A 16,029-nucleotide genomic window follows, 5' to 3' on the forward strand; every position below is an offset into this window, starting at 1 on the left:
TGGTGACCATAGAGTCTCACAGCCTCTGCCTGCACCTTCTGGCACCTCTACCAAAGGCCTTTCTGCCTCCCTGCTGGTGAGCATCCAGTGGCCAGCAAGGAGTCATGGAAAGACCTCAGTGGTTTGGTTAAGAACAGCACACCCAACCTACCTGAAACCCAGCAGCTTGACTTGAGTTAGCTGTTGGCATGTCTATTTTATTCTCTCTCCTCCTCTGTTTTTAGTGAAATGTGGGATCTTCATTGCAAGTCTATACAGCTGTGGTTTTGATATGGCCATTGCAGTCTTTGAGATGGCCCTTGGATAGGGAAATCCATGTCAGAATTGTGGGTATTGGAGTTAAGCAGAGGCTGGAGGCTTTGGATTGTGTGCTTGGCCATTGTTGGATTTAGTGCTGTGGGTCACGTTGGGATGCTTCATGTCATATCTCCTTCTGCACAGGGTCAGAGCAGGGGACAGGAGGGCAGGGGATGTGGTGTGTGTGCCACCGAGGTGCTGGCTGCAGGAGCACAATGCTGGCCAGCTACTCTGAAAGCCCCATGCTTGCACCTGAAGCAGCACGTGGTGACCACACAGTCCCCAGTCCAGGTCCCCAGCCTGTGTGTGCTGCTGTCCCCATCCTGCATGCTGCCCACGTGAGTGAGGCACCTGCCGTGCCATCTCCCTGCAGGGGACATGCCACTGCTGTCAGATGTGCTGTATGATAATTACCTCCTGACAAGGTGAGCGCTAATTGCTGCTCCTGCTGTGGATGCTGCCAGGTGGCAGCTGTCACCTAGGATGTCCCCTCTGCTTCTGGGCAGTCACCATCCTCTGTGACCTGGCCAGATGGCATGCGATGTGGGTACTGGTCTGCAATCAGGGCTTCCTCTTCAAAAATGCCCCCCAGGAGCCTCCATTCCCCGTTAGCTGGGCGCAGCTGCTCAGTGCCCTTCTGGCTGCTGAGCTGTCACCTGCAGGGTAAGGACAACAGCTGGGCTGGGAACCTGCTCCCACTGCCACGAGTGCAAGGAGTGTGACTGGGACACCCACACATGCACGGCTTTTCATTTTCAACATGAGTAGCGCTTAGGAGCAGACTGGAAGGATTTGTTTTTTTTTTCTCATTTCCCTTTGTTTTGTTGACAATTGTTTGCGGAAATCTCTGTCTGAGGGGCTTTCCAGTACGATGTTGTCAGGCTCTGTGTGTTGCTTTAGTTCATTGTTTGTTTGCCCTGCTGCATGGATGGAAATTGTGACTTCACTGTAAGGTTCCCATCACTTCAACTGCTTTCAAACCCAGCAGGAAAAAAGCTTCTTGCAGGAAAACAAAAGCCCAACCCCGGTTGTTTTCCTTGACTAGCAGCACTGCATGCAGGCGATGTCCCAAGCTGCAGCATCCAGCGGGGCCTCCGTCCCTCAGCAATGCAGGTGGTTGGGGCGGCGTGGGGACCTTTGTGTCTGCTGAGCTGTGATCCACACGGCACGAGGGCTGCCAGCAGTGCTACCACATGTGACAGCTCTCGTGGCCCTGAGTCACCCCAGTGCTGTCACTCGCACAGGGCGGGCGCGAGCGGAGCGTGCAGAGCGCAGTGCCTTCACCTGGTGCGGTGCTGCAGTGGGGACTGCGGTGGCAGCCGGGGCAAGAGGGTGACTTGCTTGCTGTTCCTTGCAGGGATGCCGGGCTGGGAGGTGGGCGGCTGAATGGCAGCCATGGAAGGGAGGGGACCCTACCGCATCTACGACCCTGGCGGGGGCACGGAGGAGAATGGATCCACGGCTTTCGAGCGGCTGATAGAGGAGAACGCCCGGCTGAAGGAGAGGATGCAAGGGATCAAATCCATTGGTAATCACTGCATGGTGGATACCAGACCCAGAGGATGGGGTTTGGTTTCTGAAAAGCCTCAGCTTTGCAGCCTGTGCGGCATTCATGAGTCTTTGTACCATGGGATGTGGAAGGACCGAGACCTTTCTAAGCTCCTGGGGTGTTTTGCAGTTGTGCCACCCCCTTTTCCTCTTTATCCCCCTTCTCCCATCCACCCCATATTTTGCTTTCAGTCCCGTGACCCAACTTCTGCTTTCGAGTCCTTCTGCTTCAGCAGCTGAACTTCCACCTCCTTCCTGATCCCGGTCTGTCATGTCCTTGCCTGGGGCTCATGCTGTTTGGTGCCCTGAGGCTTGCAGCCTTGACTGTACGTTACCCAGGCTTAAATTGGGTTCTTGTGGGAGGTGTACAAATGTAGTGCTGCTGTTCCATCTCCTGGAACCAATCCTCCCTGCATCAGTATGAGGAACCTGCAGCTGTGAGCCACAAAGACAGCTTGGCCCCAGGATTTGGTCAGGAGGAGATGTTGTTGGATAAAAGCAGACCTCATACCCAAGTAGGGGCTGATGGCTGTGGCTGCAGCAGTGTGGGTGCTGTGGGTAGGGGGGAGTGTCCTTGGGGAGTGCCCTTGGTGAGCACCTTTCTGCTGCCCCCCAGGAGAGCTGTTGGAGGAGTCTCAGGTGGAGGCATCCAAGCTGCGGCAGAAGGCAGAGGACCTCGTGAAGGACAACAAGATGCTGATAGCATCGTCCGCTTTGGAGGAGCTGGTGGAAACTGGAGGTTGGAGATGGGATCTCATTGAGCAGAGGGAACCTGACAGCCCAGGAGCTGAGCTCGGGGCAAGGCAGAGGGTGTGAAGGAGGTCTGATGTGTGCCTGTTCTCTCCTCCTGCAGCCGCTGGCCCCGAGCACAGCTCTGCCCTAGCTGCCCCAGGCAGTGCCCAGCCGGACACAGGAACACGGAAATCCCCGAGTGTGAGTGGTGAAAGTGGGGCTGAAAAGAGGGGGGGTGCAGCAGGGGCTGTGCCACTCCCAGCTGGAGCTGACCACGCTGCTCCCATTGCAGGGCTCCTCATCAGAGTTTGAGGTGGTGGCTGCAGAACCACAGGGCTGTCCCCAGGACAGCGGCAGAGCGGTGAGTGTTGGGATGTGGGCAGGAGGAACTGCATGGCCCAAGGCTTCTTACAGTGCACAGTGGGCTCGGGGGCAAGGGGAGCACCGGTGTGTCAGAGTGCTGTGACAGTGACAGCGACAGCCCAAGGAGCTGAATGCTTCAGTGCTCCCCTCTCAGAGCCAGTGGGAAGACCAGTGCTGTGCACCACTGCTGGCAAGGCCTGCCCCAACCTGGGCACGGTGTGTGCTGTGTGCTGAATGTCCCCTTGGCTGCCGCTGTCACCTCCATCTGCTGCAGTTCTGTGTGCTCTGGAATGGAAGAAGGCAGGGACAGTGACTCCAGCATCATGGCCATACCCTGCCTCACCGTGCCATCCCAGCGGCATGCCCTGCAGCACTCCCTCCTGGAGCAGTTTCAGTTTATCCCTGAGCACAGGGCACAGAGACGGGGGGGGGGGGGGGGGGGGGGGACAGCTGTGACAGGAGGGGATGCCTGGGGAATTCCCGAAGGCAGTGATGAGTCAGTGGGGCTGGGAGTGGTGCCGTGAAGGTGTGCCATTGTGATTACAGCACAGAGTCAACCGGGTCAGGCTGTGTTGTGCCAGTGCTGCCACAAGTCTCCTAGGTGATGCCACAAAAAGGGAGGATGAGCCCGTTGGGGACACCCCCTGTGTGTAGGTGGGGATGTGCCGTGACGCTGCAGGGCGCGCCCGATGCGCGCTCCCCAAGGCAGCGTTAAATCCCACGGTGTACCAAGGACACACAGAGCCCCGAGGGGAGGACGAGGGGAAGGAACAGAAACCCTGAGCAGAGAGTGATGCAGAGCTTCGTGCAGGAGCTGGAGCCGCTGCCCCACGAGGATGCCAACCTTCTGCCACAGCTGCAGCAGCTGGAGAGCACACTGAGTGGCTGTGCCCGTGAGGCCAGCAAGGACCAGGTCTTCGTGCGCATGGGCTACATGGCCTCCGAGCTGAAGCGCCTGGCCTCCAAGGTGCACAAGAACGAGCAGAGGACGTCCTTCCTGCAGGTGAGTGAGGCTTGGATGTTTGTTTTTCCACTTTTTTTCCTTTTTTTTTCATTCTGTGGAGTTTGGCGGCTGGTAATGACAAAGTTTCTTGTGCCTGGTGGACATCCAAGGGGAGACTAGGGGTGGCAACCCCAGTAAAAGCTGTGTGCTGGGGGATCCTCACTCTGCTGTCATTCACCTCGCAGACTCTGTGCGAAACACTGCACACAGAGAACAAGGAGCTGCGAACCAAGCTGGAGAGGGACCTGGAGCAGAGAAACCAAGCGCTGGAGAAGCTCAGGTGAGGGCAGCCAGCATAGGGGGTGCAGGGGGGGAGGCAGGATGAGGCACCCTAGAGGTTTTTCCCCACTGACCCCAGGGGTCTCTGCCTGCAGGTGTGAGAACCAGGAGCTGCGGAGGATGGTGACCCTTAGCAACCAGGAGAGCGCAAAGAGAGAGGCAGCCGAGCAGCAACAGGTGTGGGGAGAGCACGGACCTCGGGCAGGGCTGGGCAGGGGGCAGGCAGAAATCCCCATGGCCTCGTCTCAGTTCTCTCCAGTTTGTCTCAGTAGGACTGGTGCAACTCCTCAGGGTGTTGAGGGGTGAGGTTGGTGGTGGAGAGGGAAATGGCTTGCGAAAGCTTGAGGTCACTGTGTGTGCACTTGCAGCAGAGCGGGGTGGTAATAGAGAAGGCAGCAGGCAGAGGAGAGCTGGAGGCCAAGGAGAAGAAGGTGAAGATCCTGGAGCACCAGCGCCGGGAGGTGAGGATGAGGCTGAGATTGAGACACAGCCCATAAGAGGAGCAGGATTTGGGCTGCAGGGGCACAGGGTGCACTCCTGCAAACAGCACTCTGTATCCACAGCTGCTGGAAGTGAACAAGCAGTGGGACCAGCACTTCCGAGCCATGAAGCAGAAGTATGAGCAGAAGGTAGGACTTGGGGCTCAGGTTGCACACATCTGCTGGGCACATGGGATGCTCAGATGAGACCCAGCATGGAGAAGGGGCTTGAGGCCATCCCAGCGTTCCCATTCCCTGCTGGCAGATGACAGACCTACACCAGGAGCTGGCCGAGGCGAGGCGGGCACTGACTGAGCTGGAGTCAGAGAGGGAGCAGAAGCAGAGGGATTTTGACCGCAAGCTGCTGCTGGCCAAATCCCGGATCGAAACGGAAGAGGCAAGTCCCCTGGGAAGAGCAGTAGGCAGTTGCCAAACCCATCGCCCTTCCCTGGCTGACTCCATCTCTGCAGGCAGAGAAGGACCGGCTGGGCATGGAGGTGCGGGACCTGCAGCAGAGGATGCGCTTCCTGCAGGAACAGCTGGCGCCAGTCACCAGGCAGAGGGAGTACCAGGAGAAGGAGATCCAGCGGTTGAATAAGGTAGGAAGCTGCAGAATGGCCCCTGCCACCATTTTGTTGCAGTGACAGTATCAGACGATGCCCATCGGTTCTCCAAGGATGCAACCCCAGAGATGTCACCCACTTTAACTCACACTCCTCTCCCTCTTCAGGCACTGGAGGAGGCACTGAATGTCCAGGCCTCCCCCCCACCCATCTTCGCTGGCACTCTGGAGCCAGCTGGGAAGGTGCCACCACAGGAACTGCTGACCCAGAATGAGCTGCTCAAGCAGCAGGTAGGGCCAGAGGGGTGGGAGGGAGGGCAGAGCAGAGCGTCCTGTGGTACTTCACCAGAGGGACTGTAATGGTACCAGGTGTGCCCAGGACTTGGCACAGCCACTGCGGTTGGGGTTTATAACACAGAGACCGGGTGCACCCAGAGCTCTGCCTTCCACCAGGTGAAAATCTTCGAGGAGGACTTCCAGAGGGAGCGGAGTGACAGGGAGAGGATGAACGAGGAGAAGGAGGAGTTGAAACAGCAGCTGGAGAAGCTGCAGAAGCAGCTGGCCATGTCCAACAACCAGGTGAGCAGCACTGCACCCTTCATGGACGAGTTGGAGATGCTCATCTCCTGTGTCGCAGCCCCGTCACACACCTCAGAGCAGGGATGAGCAGGGACAGGGGGGACAGAGCAGTGGTTTTACTGCTGCTTATCCCTGCCAGAGCCTAATGAAGGGGCTGAAGTTTATTAAGTGGGTGGCAGTGCCCTCCCATCCTGTCTGGCACAGAGATCTCTCAAGCCCAGCTGTGCCCGTGGGGAGAGGTTTAGGGCTCTTCTCTCTGCCTCTTGCACTTTTCCTGTGAGTCTGCTTTGGGCACGGCAGCATTCCTTGCCCCACTCTGCACTAACCCCTCCTCACCCCCAGCTGCGGGCCTCTAAGGATGACTGCCAGAGAGAGAAGGAGGAGAAGGAGAAGTTGAAGAAGATGCTGAAACAGCACAAACAGGTGGGATGGTGAAAAGCATTTTCTGGTGGAGGGCCTGGCACAGGAGAGGGCTGGGACAGCTCTGGGCTGTCCTCAGGCTCTCACCATCTCTCCCGGCCTCTCACAGGCTTCTGGAGAGAGGCTGCACCCTGACCCAGTGCCAGGACCACTGGGCCCCGCGTGCCCTGTGTACCAGTACCAGTACAGCCCCCCCGTGCCTCACCCCATGTACCATGGCTACGACGAATGGCAGCAGATCCGCTACCCACCAGCACTGCAGGGCGAGCACGCGCCGGGACAGAACTTCCACCATTATCCCCCAGTGAGCACAGTGGGGAACACAGAGCAGGTCTGGGGCTCGTGACGCACATTCACAGTCATTCATCGATCCCATTCCCATCTCTTCCAGCCGGAATACCCCTGGCGCCCGCCCTGTGCTATGGCCCGCAGCCAGAATGCCACAGCAGTGCCTGGGGTGAAACCCGTCCCCAAGGACTTGGGTAAGGCTGAGCCCGGCACCTGGGCAGGGATAGGACAGGTTAGCTGGAGGGGTTCCCTTCAGATCCCATGGGTTTGGGCATCCTGTATCATAAGGGGGAGTGGGAATGGGTGGTGGGGGGATGGATCCTGATGGTGGCATCCCCCTGCTGTCCTGCATCGCATCCCCCTGGGGCCCTGCAGCACGTCCCAGCCTTCTGTCCCCATGTCACACATGGGGTGGTGGCTGAGGAGCGTGCTGACTCCATGCTGTGTCTCTTGTGTCCCAGACCAGGCAGGTCCTGCGCTGCCGTGATGCCGAAGAGCGGCGTCGCTGTGCTGCGATGGGGGCTGATGGCAGAAGAGAAGCAGGATGTGTGTGTGTGCCCGTGTATGTAGAGCTAGGACCTTCCTCCAGCTGATTGCTCGCTGTATCTGCACACAGTGGATGCACGCCTGGGGCCAGAGAGGCCGCAGTGGTGGCAGAGGGATTGTGGATGGCATGGCCATCTCATTCCACCTGAAGGATTGGCATTGGGATCTTGAGCCAGGAAAAGGAGCCGCGCTCCCTCTGTTCCTGGAGCATCTCTGCCAGCGGTGGAGCATCTCTCCCCTCCTGGTGCTGGGAGCACCTGTGGCCAGATGGATCCCGCACCGAGAGTGCTTGGTGATGTATTTATTTAAGGACTGGAACTGAATCTGTTCTCATTCTAAAAGTGTGTTTTCGCCGGAAGAGTCTCAGTGCAGTACTCGAGGTGGGAGTTGTCTCAGACTGTTTGCCCAGATTGATTCAGATGTAACCACGTGTCCAGAGCAAAACATGAACCCGCTCACTGCGCAAGCGGTCAACATTCATTTATCTGAGCCCTGCCCAGCCCCGGGCTCAGCCCTATGCATCCCCCGCTCCCTGGAGCCAATCCTGCTCCAGAAAAACAAAGCTGTAGGGGAAAAAATACAGCCGTCGGTGTCATGCGCGTGCCAGCAGCAGCTGTGCTTGTTTCTAGGTGCTGCTCGGCAGCGTTCCTCCTGCCTGGCTGCTGCCTGTTATTTTTCCCTTCTGTGCTCTGGACTGAAACCCGAGCGCTTGCCCCGCTCCGTGACCCAGCATGAGGGCAGCCAGGAGGAGGCTGGGCTCAGCCTGCAGAGCTCAGAGCCGTAGTGATAAATGTGTGTGCTGTAATTAATAAACACACAGAGATTTCCAGCTGGAGACACTCCACTCTGGCTGGGGGGGAGGGGTTTAGCTGTCATCCCCTTGGGAAGCGCTGACCCCATCCCATAAAGCATCCCACCCTCTGGTGGTGACAAGCAACAAGCAGAGCAGTGCGGTTGCAGAGCCTTTATTTGGCATTGCTGTGGGGTTGGAGCACTGGGAGTCGGCCCCCAGGGCTGAGAGAGGAGCACATCCCTGCACAGTGCGGGCAGCCTGAATGCACTGAAGGGCTGCACTGCACCCGGGCAGGATCAGGCCGAGCCCACCCCGTGGTGGGGGCTTTCAGGCCAGGCCTTCATGGAAATGTCATCCTCAGTTCCCCAGGGCCAGGTTGGGGGCTGCAGGGGGTTGAGCTGGGGGGCTACTGGCCCCGCTGCTGCCGCATGTAGGCGATGATGTCGTTCTTGACGGTGGCGATGTTGGCACGGTGGTACCAGCGCATGATGGGCACCCCGTCAGCGCCCACCAGGAACTTCTCAAAGTTCCATTTGATGTCGTGGTTCCTCAGTGGCTCCCAGAAGAGGTTCTTGGGGTTGCCAAACTCCTCTGCCACCGGAGGGCAGGAGTTCTGCAAAGAGGGAGGGGATGCATCAGTGCTGCGTGACCCCCAAAATCTGGGTGCTGCCCTCCACCCTTGGCACAGCGCCCACCTTCAGGAAGCTGTAGACCTTCTGCTCCTTGGCCCCGTTCACATCCCCTTTCTGGAAGAGTTGGAAGTTGGGGACGAAGCCACCTCCTGGCCGCACGTACCTGTGGGGGACAAGGGGACAGCAGGCGGAGGTGTGACGTGTGGGAACCCCAAAGTTCATCCCCAGGATGGACAAGGAACGCTAAAATCTCATCTCCAAGTTGCGCAGGGGACCCTAAAACCTCATCCTCCAGCTGGGGATGAACCCTCCCACGTTGCCACAGCCTTTCCATACCCCACCTTTCTCATCCCCAGTACTCACTTCAGTGCGGGGAGGATCTCAGAGTTCTGACCAGGCTCCTGCTTCCCAAATTGATTGGAAGGGAAGCCCAGGACGACAAGTCCATAGGGCCCCAGCTCATTTTGTAGTGCATTCAGTTCTGCAGACAAAGAGCCGGGGATAGGTTAGGTTAGGTTAGGTTAGGGGAATCCAGGCCCTTTGCATCGCTGTCACCCTATTCCCAGTGCAGGACAGGTTGGGGACCTTACCGAGGTACTGCAGGGTGAGCCCTCAGTACGTGGCCACGTTGACAAAGAGCACCATCTTCCCCGCGTACTTTCGGAAGGGGATGTACTCGTCCCCATCGATGGTCAGCGCCCCGTAGTCATAGATGGTGCCCCGCACGGAGTCGTAGCATTTCACCTATGGGGAGCAGGCTATGGGGCCGGGCTGGGGGCCGTCACTGTGCCACGACAGCGTTGGCCAGCATTTAGGACACGAGGGACGTGTCACGGCAGCAGAGTGGGCGCCGTATGGAGGTGCACGCACACGTGCACATGTGCGCAGACCCATCCTACGGGAGCGGCTGCTGCGGCGGCGGGGATGTTTACCCGGCTGCAGAGTCCCGGGAAGGCGAAAGGGGGGCCGCGCCACAGCGGAGATGAGAACGGCCCCCCCCCCCCACCCCGGCGGACGCGGCGCCGCGGGACGGACGCACCGCGGTGACCGAGGGACGGCCGCGCTCGGAGCCGCGCGGTGAGGGGGTTAACGGGGGGAGCGGGCGGCCGTGCCCACCGAGGTGCCCGGCACCGTAGGGGGCTATTTTAGGAGCTGGCAGGAGACAGAGTCACGGGGAGCTCCGCCGCCCCGGGCCGTATCCTGCCGCCCTCCGCGCACACGGCGCTGGGAATAGCGCCCAGCCCGGGCAGCACAGTGGGGGCACAAAGCTCTGTACCCCTCCCTCCTCGGCACTGCCCCACGCACCCCTCTGCTGCCCCCCACTCCTTACCATCTCCCTCTCCTGGCCCTGCCCCAGCGGGACGAGCCCGGCCAGCAGCACGGCCAGCACGCAGACGGCTCGGCACCCCATATCGGGGGCGGGCGGGTGGTGCGGGGACCCCCGGGACGGCGCACGGAGGGGTTTCGGGCTCACCGCCTTCTGCCCGCACCCGGTCCGGCGCCGGGGAAATAGCGGCGGGGCCGCGGGGCCGGGCCAAGCGCCGGCGGGGAGGAGGGGGGGGAGAGGGCGGGGGGCCGCGCCGTTAACCGTGTGTGCGCCCTGGGGCGGGCGATGCGCAGCCGGCGGGGCATCGTGGTTTTTTGTTGTTGTTGTTTGTTTGTTTGTTTGTTTGTTTGTTTTTCCTTTACTTTGATTGATTGTGTTTTGGTTTATTTGGGGGTTTTTAGTGTTTGTTTTCTATTTTTCTTTCTTTTATTTTTTATTATGTTGGGGTGGGAGGGGACAATTGGAAGTGCTGCCTCTGCTTGGCCGGGATGTGTGACCCACAGGCTGCAATATGAGCCCCTGGGGATTCAAATCCCGGTTTATGCAATGGGATTTAAAAGCCCCACCCTGGCAAGGAGCACCTGGGCAAGGTGACACCCTGCTGCCATCCCTGGATAGGGACGGGCGAGTGCAGAGACCAAAGCACTCCATCAGCATCCTTCAGGAGATTGGGTTGAGAGCTCCATTGGGTGACCCCACAGTGCCCCCGCTGTGATGCTGCAGTCACAAGCCGAGGGCAGAAGCCTGCGGTCCCTTATCCTCTTATCCTCAGGGACAGGAATTTCCAAGGCCCTTCTTGCACACTGAGGGAATGCAAACATTTACCCTGGGCTGGATCCAAGAGAAATATCTGCAATGAGGTGTAAATTCCCTTAAATCCCTGCAAATGGCCTGATGAACAGTTCTGGGGGAGCTGGGGGGAGGCTGTGGTCAGGGGTTCACTGACCTGGGACAAAGTGTGGCAGCGGGTGAGCCCTGAGACACAGTGAGTATCCAGCTTCCAGCACCAGAGCTGGACTTTACCTTTGCAAGAGAGCAGTGCTGGCCAGACCAGGGCTTCCTGCCAAATCCAGAGGACTGAAGGAGAAGGGCAGCGATGCTGTGGGCTCAGGGGAGCAATCCCCATCCCATGGCAGGGACACAATGTCTTGGGATGGGGCTGCAGGCTCTGAAACGGCCCCAGGGTTGCTTGGTGTCAGTGATGGGAAGTACCACAGATTGATGGAACACAGCTGGGATTGCTTAATTAGGAAAGCAGGGTTCAGAGCAGTGAACCTCTGGTCCTAGGAACAGAGCAGATAGGTCACGCCTGCAGCAGGGGACAGCTGGCTCAGGGTCTGCTCCCTGCACAATGGAATGGAGGGGACCCTACAGCCTGGCCATGGGACAGTGTACCCACAGGTCCCTCTGTGTTCCTCAATCACAGTGTTCCCTAAAGCTTTAAGCATGTAGAGAGGTGGCTTAGCCCTTCTCTAATTCCCCATAGCAAGGAACGCTCTGGACACAGCAGTGGGGCTGTTCGAGCTGTGTTCCCTCCCTGCTATTTCACACCATTCTTATATTTATCCCCTAATTGCTGGTGTGGGGCTCTGGTGGGTTTCCAGCTGTGCACAGGGACTCGGAGCTGTGCTGCAAAAGTGGACACGTCCCTTCCACACGTCCCTAAATCGCCTCCGCACGCAGGGAAGGGCTGACCTGCTCCTGAACCGCCTTTTCTTTTCCTAAACCAAAACAAAAATAAATTGTTCCTTAGGTCCTGACGCCAGGCCAGCCTCCCTGGGGAGAGCACTGAAGCACAGGGAAGGGTTCAGCAAGCTGTGGTCGATGGATCCCTATCCCCATGGCTGAGTTCTGTGGGATCCTGCCTGTGTCACCCCAAATCCGTGCCGAGGCTGGAGCAGCATCCCCCACCCCAACAAGGGGAGTGTGGGATAGGCTTGCCGCCCAGCAGCTTCCCTCCTTGGGTGTTTTTCTGCTGGAGCCAGCCCCGCCTGCTGCAGATGTTTGGCAGGGGCTGGGGATAGACGGCCAGCAGTGCTTCCAGTCTCATCCCTGCTACCACCACCTCCGGTGCTGCAGTGGGACTGCAGCATCCTGCCCTGCATGGCTTTGGGTCAGCACCAGGCGCTGCACACCCATTGCTTCCATACCCTTCTCCTCCAGTACCGCTCATCCCTTCTGCACATCAGAGGCTGTAGAGGCCACAGCAAGGGACAGGGAACCCGTGCACCTCTGCTACACCCCGGGAGCCAGCACATGGCCGTGGAAAAACATTAATCCCAGCACAACCTCTGAACTTTTGTTGCAGGTGTGCAATCCCCCCTTGTCATGCTCTGGAAGCGCCCCTGCTCCCCCCCGCTCTCCCTTCTGCTGCCATGTTGCTTCACGTGGCTCCAGGCTCTGCTCACAAAGCCTTCTTTGCAATGCTCCGCAATGCCTTTCCTGGAAATGTTTGCAATAGGATCAAATCTTCCCAGAAATCTCCGCCGCCTCAAAAGGAAATCCCTCGTGCACCCCTGGCCCAGGAGAAAAGCACTCAGGGAGGTGGGAACAGCTGTTTTTTGCTCTCTTACCTCAAGCCAGGCTTCCTCCTTAAACCACTAACACAGCTGCGGCTCTGTGCCTGTCTACCTCCTGTTATACTGCTCTGCTCCACACGCCACACATGTCCCAGGCAGCAGCTGCTGGCAGTGGGGTGGGATGGGGGAAAGCAAGGCAGGGGCTGCTCTGAGCATCAGCACCGTGACCACCACCAGCTGCACACTGTGAGTGCCAGCGAGAGAGGGAGAGAGGAGGAACAAAGGAGGAAGAAATCTGGTTCTTTGCTCAGTTCGGCGACTTGAGAGGGGAGAGCAGTACAACAGCTCGAAAGGAGAACATCTCCTTGCTCCCTGGGATCCGCGCTTTCCCCTGACCCCAAAGCAAACCCTGCCCAAAATGAGAGGATGTACCTCTGCAGCGGTGAACACAGCGTTTAAGCAACCGTTCCCACATCCCAGCCTGATTCAGCTCACTGCTTACGTACATTCTCATGTTGAGTCATGCCAGGATGCTGGTCTGGCCGCAGGGCTTCTGTCCCACACACAGCAGCCCTGGACCTACATCGCACCCAGTGCAGGGGCTGCGCTGCAGCATGGGGCTGTGCCAGTGGGCTTGTGGATGGGCAAGGGTTTGGGAAGCTGTGACAAAGCGCTGCGCCCCGACACCAACCACATGGACAGAGCTGCACGACACATAGACAGACATACAGACAAAATAGAATACGGTCATTTTATTTTCTATTAGCTTATTTGGTCTGGCAGTACCTGTGGGGGAACCCTCTGCTGCCTGTTTGATAGGAAGGCACGGGGAAAGGGACGCAGCTCCAACATCATGCAGGCAGAGGCAGAAGCTTCCCACACTCCTCTGTCCCATTGGACCCATAGGATCTGAACCCTGCAGGGTTTCCTGCAATTCCAGTTGATATCTGACACATGGAACCACTGGTGCCAGCTGCATTCCTGCTGGGATGGGCTCCTGCGGCAATGCTTTCAGCAGTACGGATGCACAACCAGAAGCCACATCTGTCATCTGGCTTCGACTCTTCTTTTCCAATCACCCCAGCAGCTGGAGAAATAACTATGCCAGGCATTTACGGTCCTTGCTGCCTTGCTGCTGGTACTGGGAGAGTCCCAATGGGATAACATGGCTGCAAGATGGCAGAGGCAAGCTATCTTACAAGAACAAGTCACTTCCAGCTGGGCATCACCTCCATGTCCTCAATGCCACATAACCAGATCCTGCTGTGCTCCCCAGCAGCACGGTGGTTCACTCCCACTCCAGCCCCATCCTCTCCCCACTCTTGGGGTGCCCCGTGGTGGGAGTCCTGCTGATCTCCCTCACACGATGCCATTGCGTGTGGGGTGAGTCCGTACCCGGTAGATGATGACAGCTGTGGCTGGGCACAGCAACAGGGCTGTCATGACAAGGATGGTGGCCAGGATGATAAGAACGATGACCCAGATGTCCAAGATGTGCTTGGGGAGGGCAGCGGGATCAGCAGGGATAGGGAGGTCCATCCTAAAAGGGAGACACAGAGCAGTGATGGGGCTGTAGAGCCCAAAGCCTCCCCAAGGAGACCACGTCCAGCTTCGGGCATGTGCTCTTTGCAGAGCAAACAGGCTTTGGCCAAAGCTCCTTTGAGACGCTGTGGGATTTACGAAGTGCTTTGATGCAGCTGGATGGAAGCCCGGGGAAAAAAATGTTCCCTGTTAATTGCTGCTGCAATTAAAGGAGCTGATGGAGCAAAGCTGCCAGCAGGCATCCCACCAGTCGCCCGCTCACTTTGGGGTCTGCTGGCAGTGCAGAACGATGCTGCAGTGAGGCACTGTGGACAACCGGTGGGTGTCCAGCCCCAAAGCAGCTCTCTGGGGAAGCAGAGCAGTGGAACGTGTGGTGCCACGCAGCCCGTGCTCACAGCTCCCCACACCCCCCGGTTCCCGCTGAGTCACGCAATTAACGGCTCAATTAGCAGCGCTGCTTCGGCACCACACGGTGGGCATCACCAGCGCGGTGCTTCCCCTCCTCCTCAGCAACTCGAGCGCGCTGAAAACACGCGTGGGCTGCGCTCCCAGCGCCTCCTCGACGGGGCGGGGGTCCCACGGGTGGACTCCGGGGCCGCTCCACGCCCGCTTGGTGCGCCCCGAGCTTCGCGGGACCAAGCGCGGTGCCGACGGCCACGCGTGGCTCGAGGCGGGGAGCAGCACCGCGCGGCACGAAGCGAATCCCACGGCGGTACCCACGTCCCGGAGCCGGTCCCCTACCTGCGGCGAAGAGCGGAGGCAGCGTCCCGCCGAACACGGCCCCGGCACGGAGCGCGGAGCCGGGGCGGCCGTCGGGGGAGGGACGGGGCGGGGAGGGGAAGCGGGGCCGGGCGGGGGAGGGAGTGGGGGAGGAGGCCCGGAGGGGAAAGAGGGCTGGGAACTCACTCTCCAGAGCGAAGTCCGAGCCCCTGCAGCCCGCTGCGTGCGGGAGAACAAAGGGGATGGGGTAACGCGGCCACTGCTGTGGGGTGTGGATGGATGTGGGATGGATGCTCCGTGGGACCAGTGATACGACTCCAGGGTTACGGCATGGTGCTGCGTCAGGGGAGAGTCAGGAAAAGGTTCTGCACCAGAGGGCGGTGGGCATGGAACAGACCCCCAGGGCGGGGGTATGGGCTGCAGGAGCTCAGGAAACGTTTGGATACCGTTCAGCCATGGGATTTGTGTGTTCCTGTATGAAGCCACGGTTGGGCTCAATGGTCCCTGTGTGTTCCTCCCAGGTCATGACACTCTTTCATTGTATTCTATTGACATTTCATGGCTGAGCACCATCACAGTTCACTTCCTCCAGCTCAGCAGCCCTACGCTCAGAGCCGGGCAGGAGCCCACAGCAGCTCAGCCCTCATCAGCCTCCAGTGCAGCCTGGGATAAAGCCACACGGGGTCTTATCGCCATGCAGAGGAAGCATCACAGCTGTGGGTTTCCTTCACAGCCACACAGGAAGGGCAGGCGGCTGCTGGAGCTGCACGACACCGCAGGGTTCACACAGAGGGACCTCAGTGCCATGCCCAGGAGCTGACTTCATCATGCACTCTGCCTGCAGAGCACAGCAAAGCATAGCGCCCAGACCTGACACACATCAGCAGATCTCTGGGTTGTTCTGTGCTGCTCACTTCTCAGTAAAGAGTGGCTGTGCCTGAGCCCTGCACAGGGACAATCAGGAGCTGCAGGCACAGCTGGGGCACTGTTGCTCTCCTCCTCCCCACAGCCAGCGCACCGCTTAGGAGGCAGCTGAATGCAGCATTGCAACACTGCAGGAAGCACCTGTGCAACGTACAGGCAATGCAACGCTGCAAGAGGCACCCAGGTCATGAACGCCCAATGCAACACTGCAAATACCCATGCAACAAAAAACAGTGCTGCACTGCGAGAGGCCACGCGCATCCATAGGAACGCTGCAGGGGGCATTCAGGCTCTGCAGGCCGTACACGAGCTCTGTACACAATACAACAATACAACAGGGCGTCAGCGCGCCATCTCGTCCCGCCCGGCGCCGCAGGGGTTAAAGTGGCAGGTCACGTGGTCTCCACCGCACGCGGGGGCGGCGCAGCGCGGTGACGTAAGCGCGGCGCGGCGCGTGGCGGCCGTTCCCTCCCAAG

At 59.0% G+C, this 16,029-nt stretch overlaps 3 protein-coding genes across 3 annotated transcripts; 1 reads left to right on the forward strand and 2 right to left on the reverse strand.

Moving 5' to 3' along the window:
- Positions 1-1,683: 1,683 nt before the first annotated feature.
- TNIP1 (TNFAIP3 interacting protein 1) lies at positions 1,684-7,037 on the forward strand (the record flags this gene model as incomplete). Its single annotated transcript, XM_079542185.1, has 17 exons — positions 1,684-1,825; positions 2,462-2,584; positions 2,699-2,778; positions 2,870-2,938; positions 3,752-3,943; positions 4,129-4,223; positions 4,318-4,399; positions 4,591-4,683; positions 4,786-4,851; positions 4,967-5,102; positions 5,176-5,300; positions 5,432-5,554; positions 5,717-5,842; positions 6,185-6,265; positions 6,372-6,566; positions 6,654-6,744; positions 7,012-7,037. The coding sequence occupies 17 exons, from the start codon at positions 1,684-1,686 to the stop codon at positions 7,035-7,037; spliced, it is 1,845 nt and encodes a 614-aa protein (XP_079398311.1).
- Positions 7,038-8,051: 1,014 nt separating this feature from the next.
- Positions 8,052-9,932, reverse strand: GPX3 (glutathione peroxidase 3; the record flags this gene model as incomplete). The annotated part of the gene is made up of 5 exons (XM_079542357.1): positions 8,052-8,502; positions 8,585-8,684; positions 8,885-9,002; positions 9,112-9,265; positions 9,852-9,932. The coding sequence occupies 5 exons, from the start codon at positions 9,930-9,932 to the stop codon at positions 8,296-8,298; spliced, it is 660 nt and encodes a 219-aa protein (XP_079398483.1). The 3' UTR covers positions 8,052-8,295.
- Positions 9,933-13,726: 3,794 nt separating this feature from the next.
- Positions 13,727-13,906, reverse strand: SMIM3 (small integral membrane protein 3; the record flags this gene model as incomplete). Its single annotated transcript, XM_079542591.1, has 1 exon — positions 13,727-13,906. One exon carries the CDS (start codon positions 13,904-13,906, stop codon positions 13,727-13,729), a length of 180 nt encoding a protein of 59 aa, XP_079398717.1.
- Positions 13,907-16,029: the final 2,123 nt, after the last annotated feature.

Source organism: Tetrao urogallus, assembly GCF_951394365.1.
Source record: "Tetrao urogallus genome assembly, chromosome: 14".
Lineage (NCBI taxonomy): Eukaryota > Metazoa > Chordata > Aves > Galliformes > Phasianidae > Tetrao > Tetrao urogallus.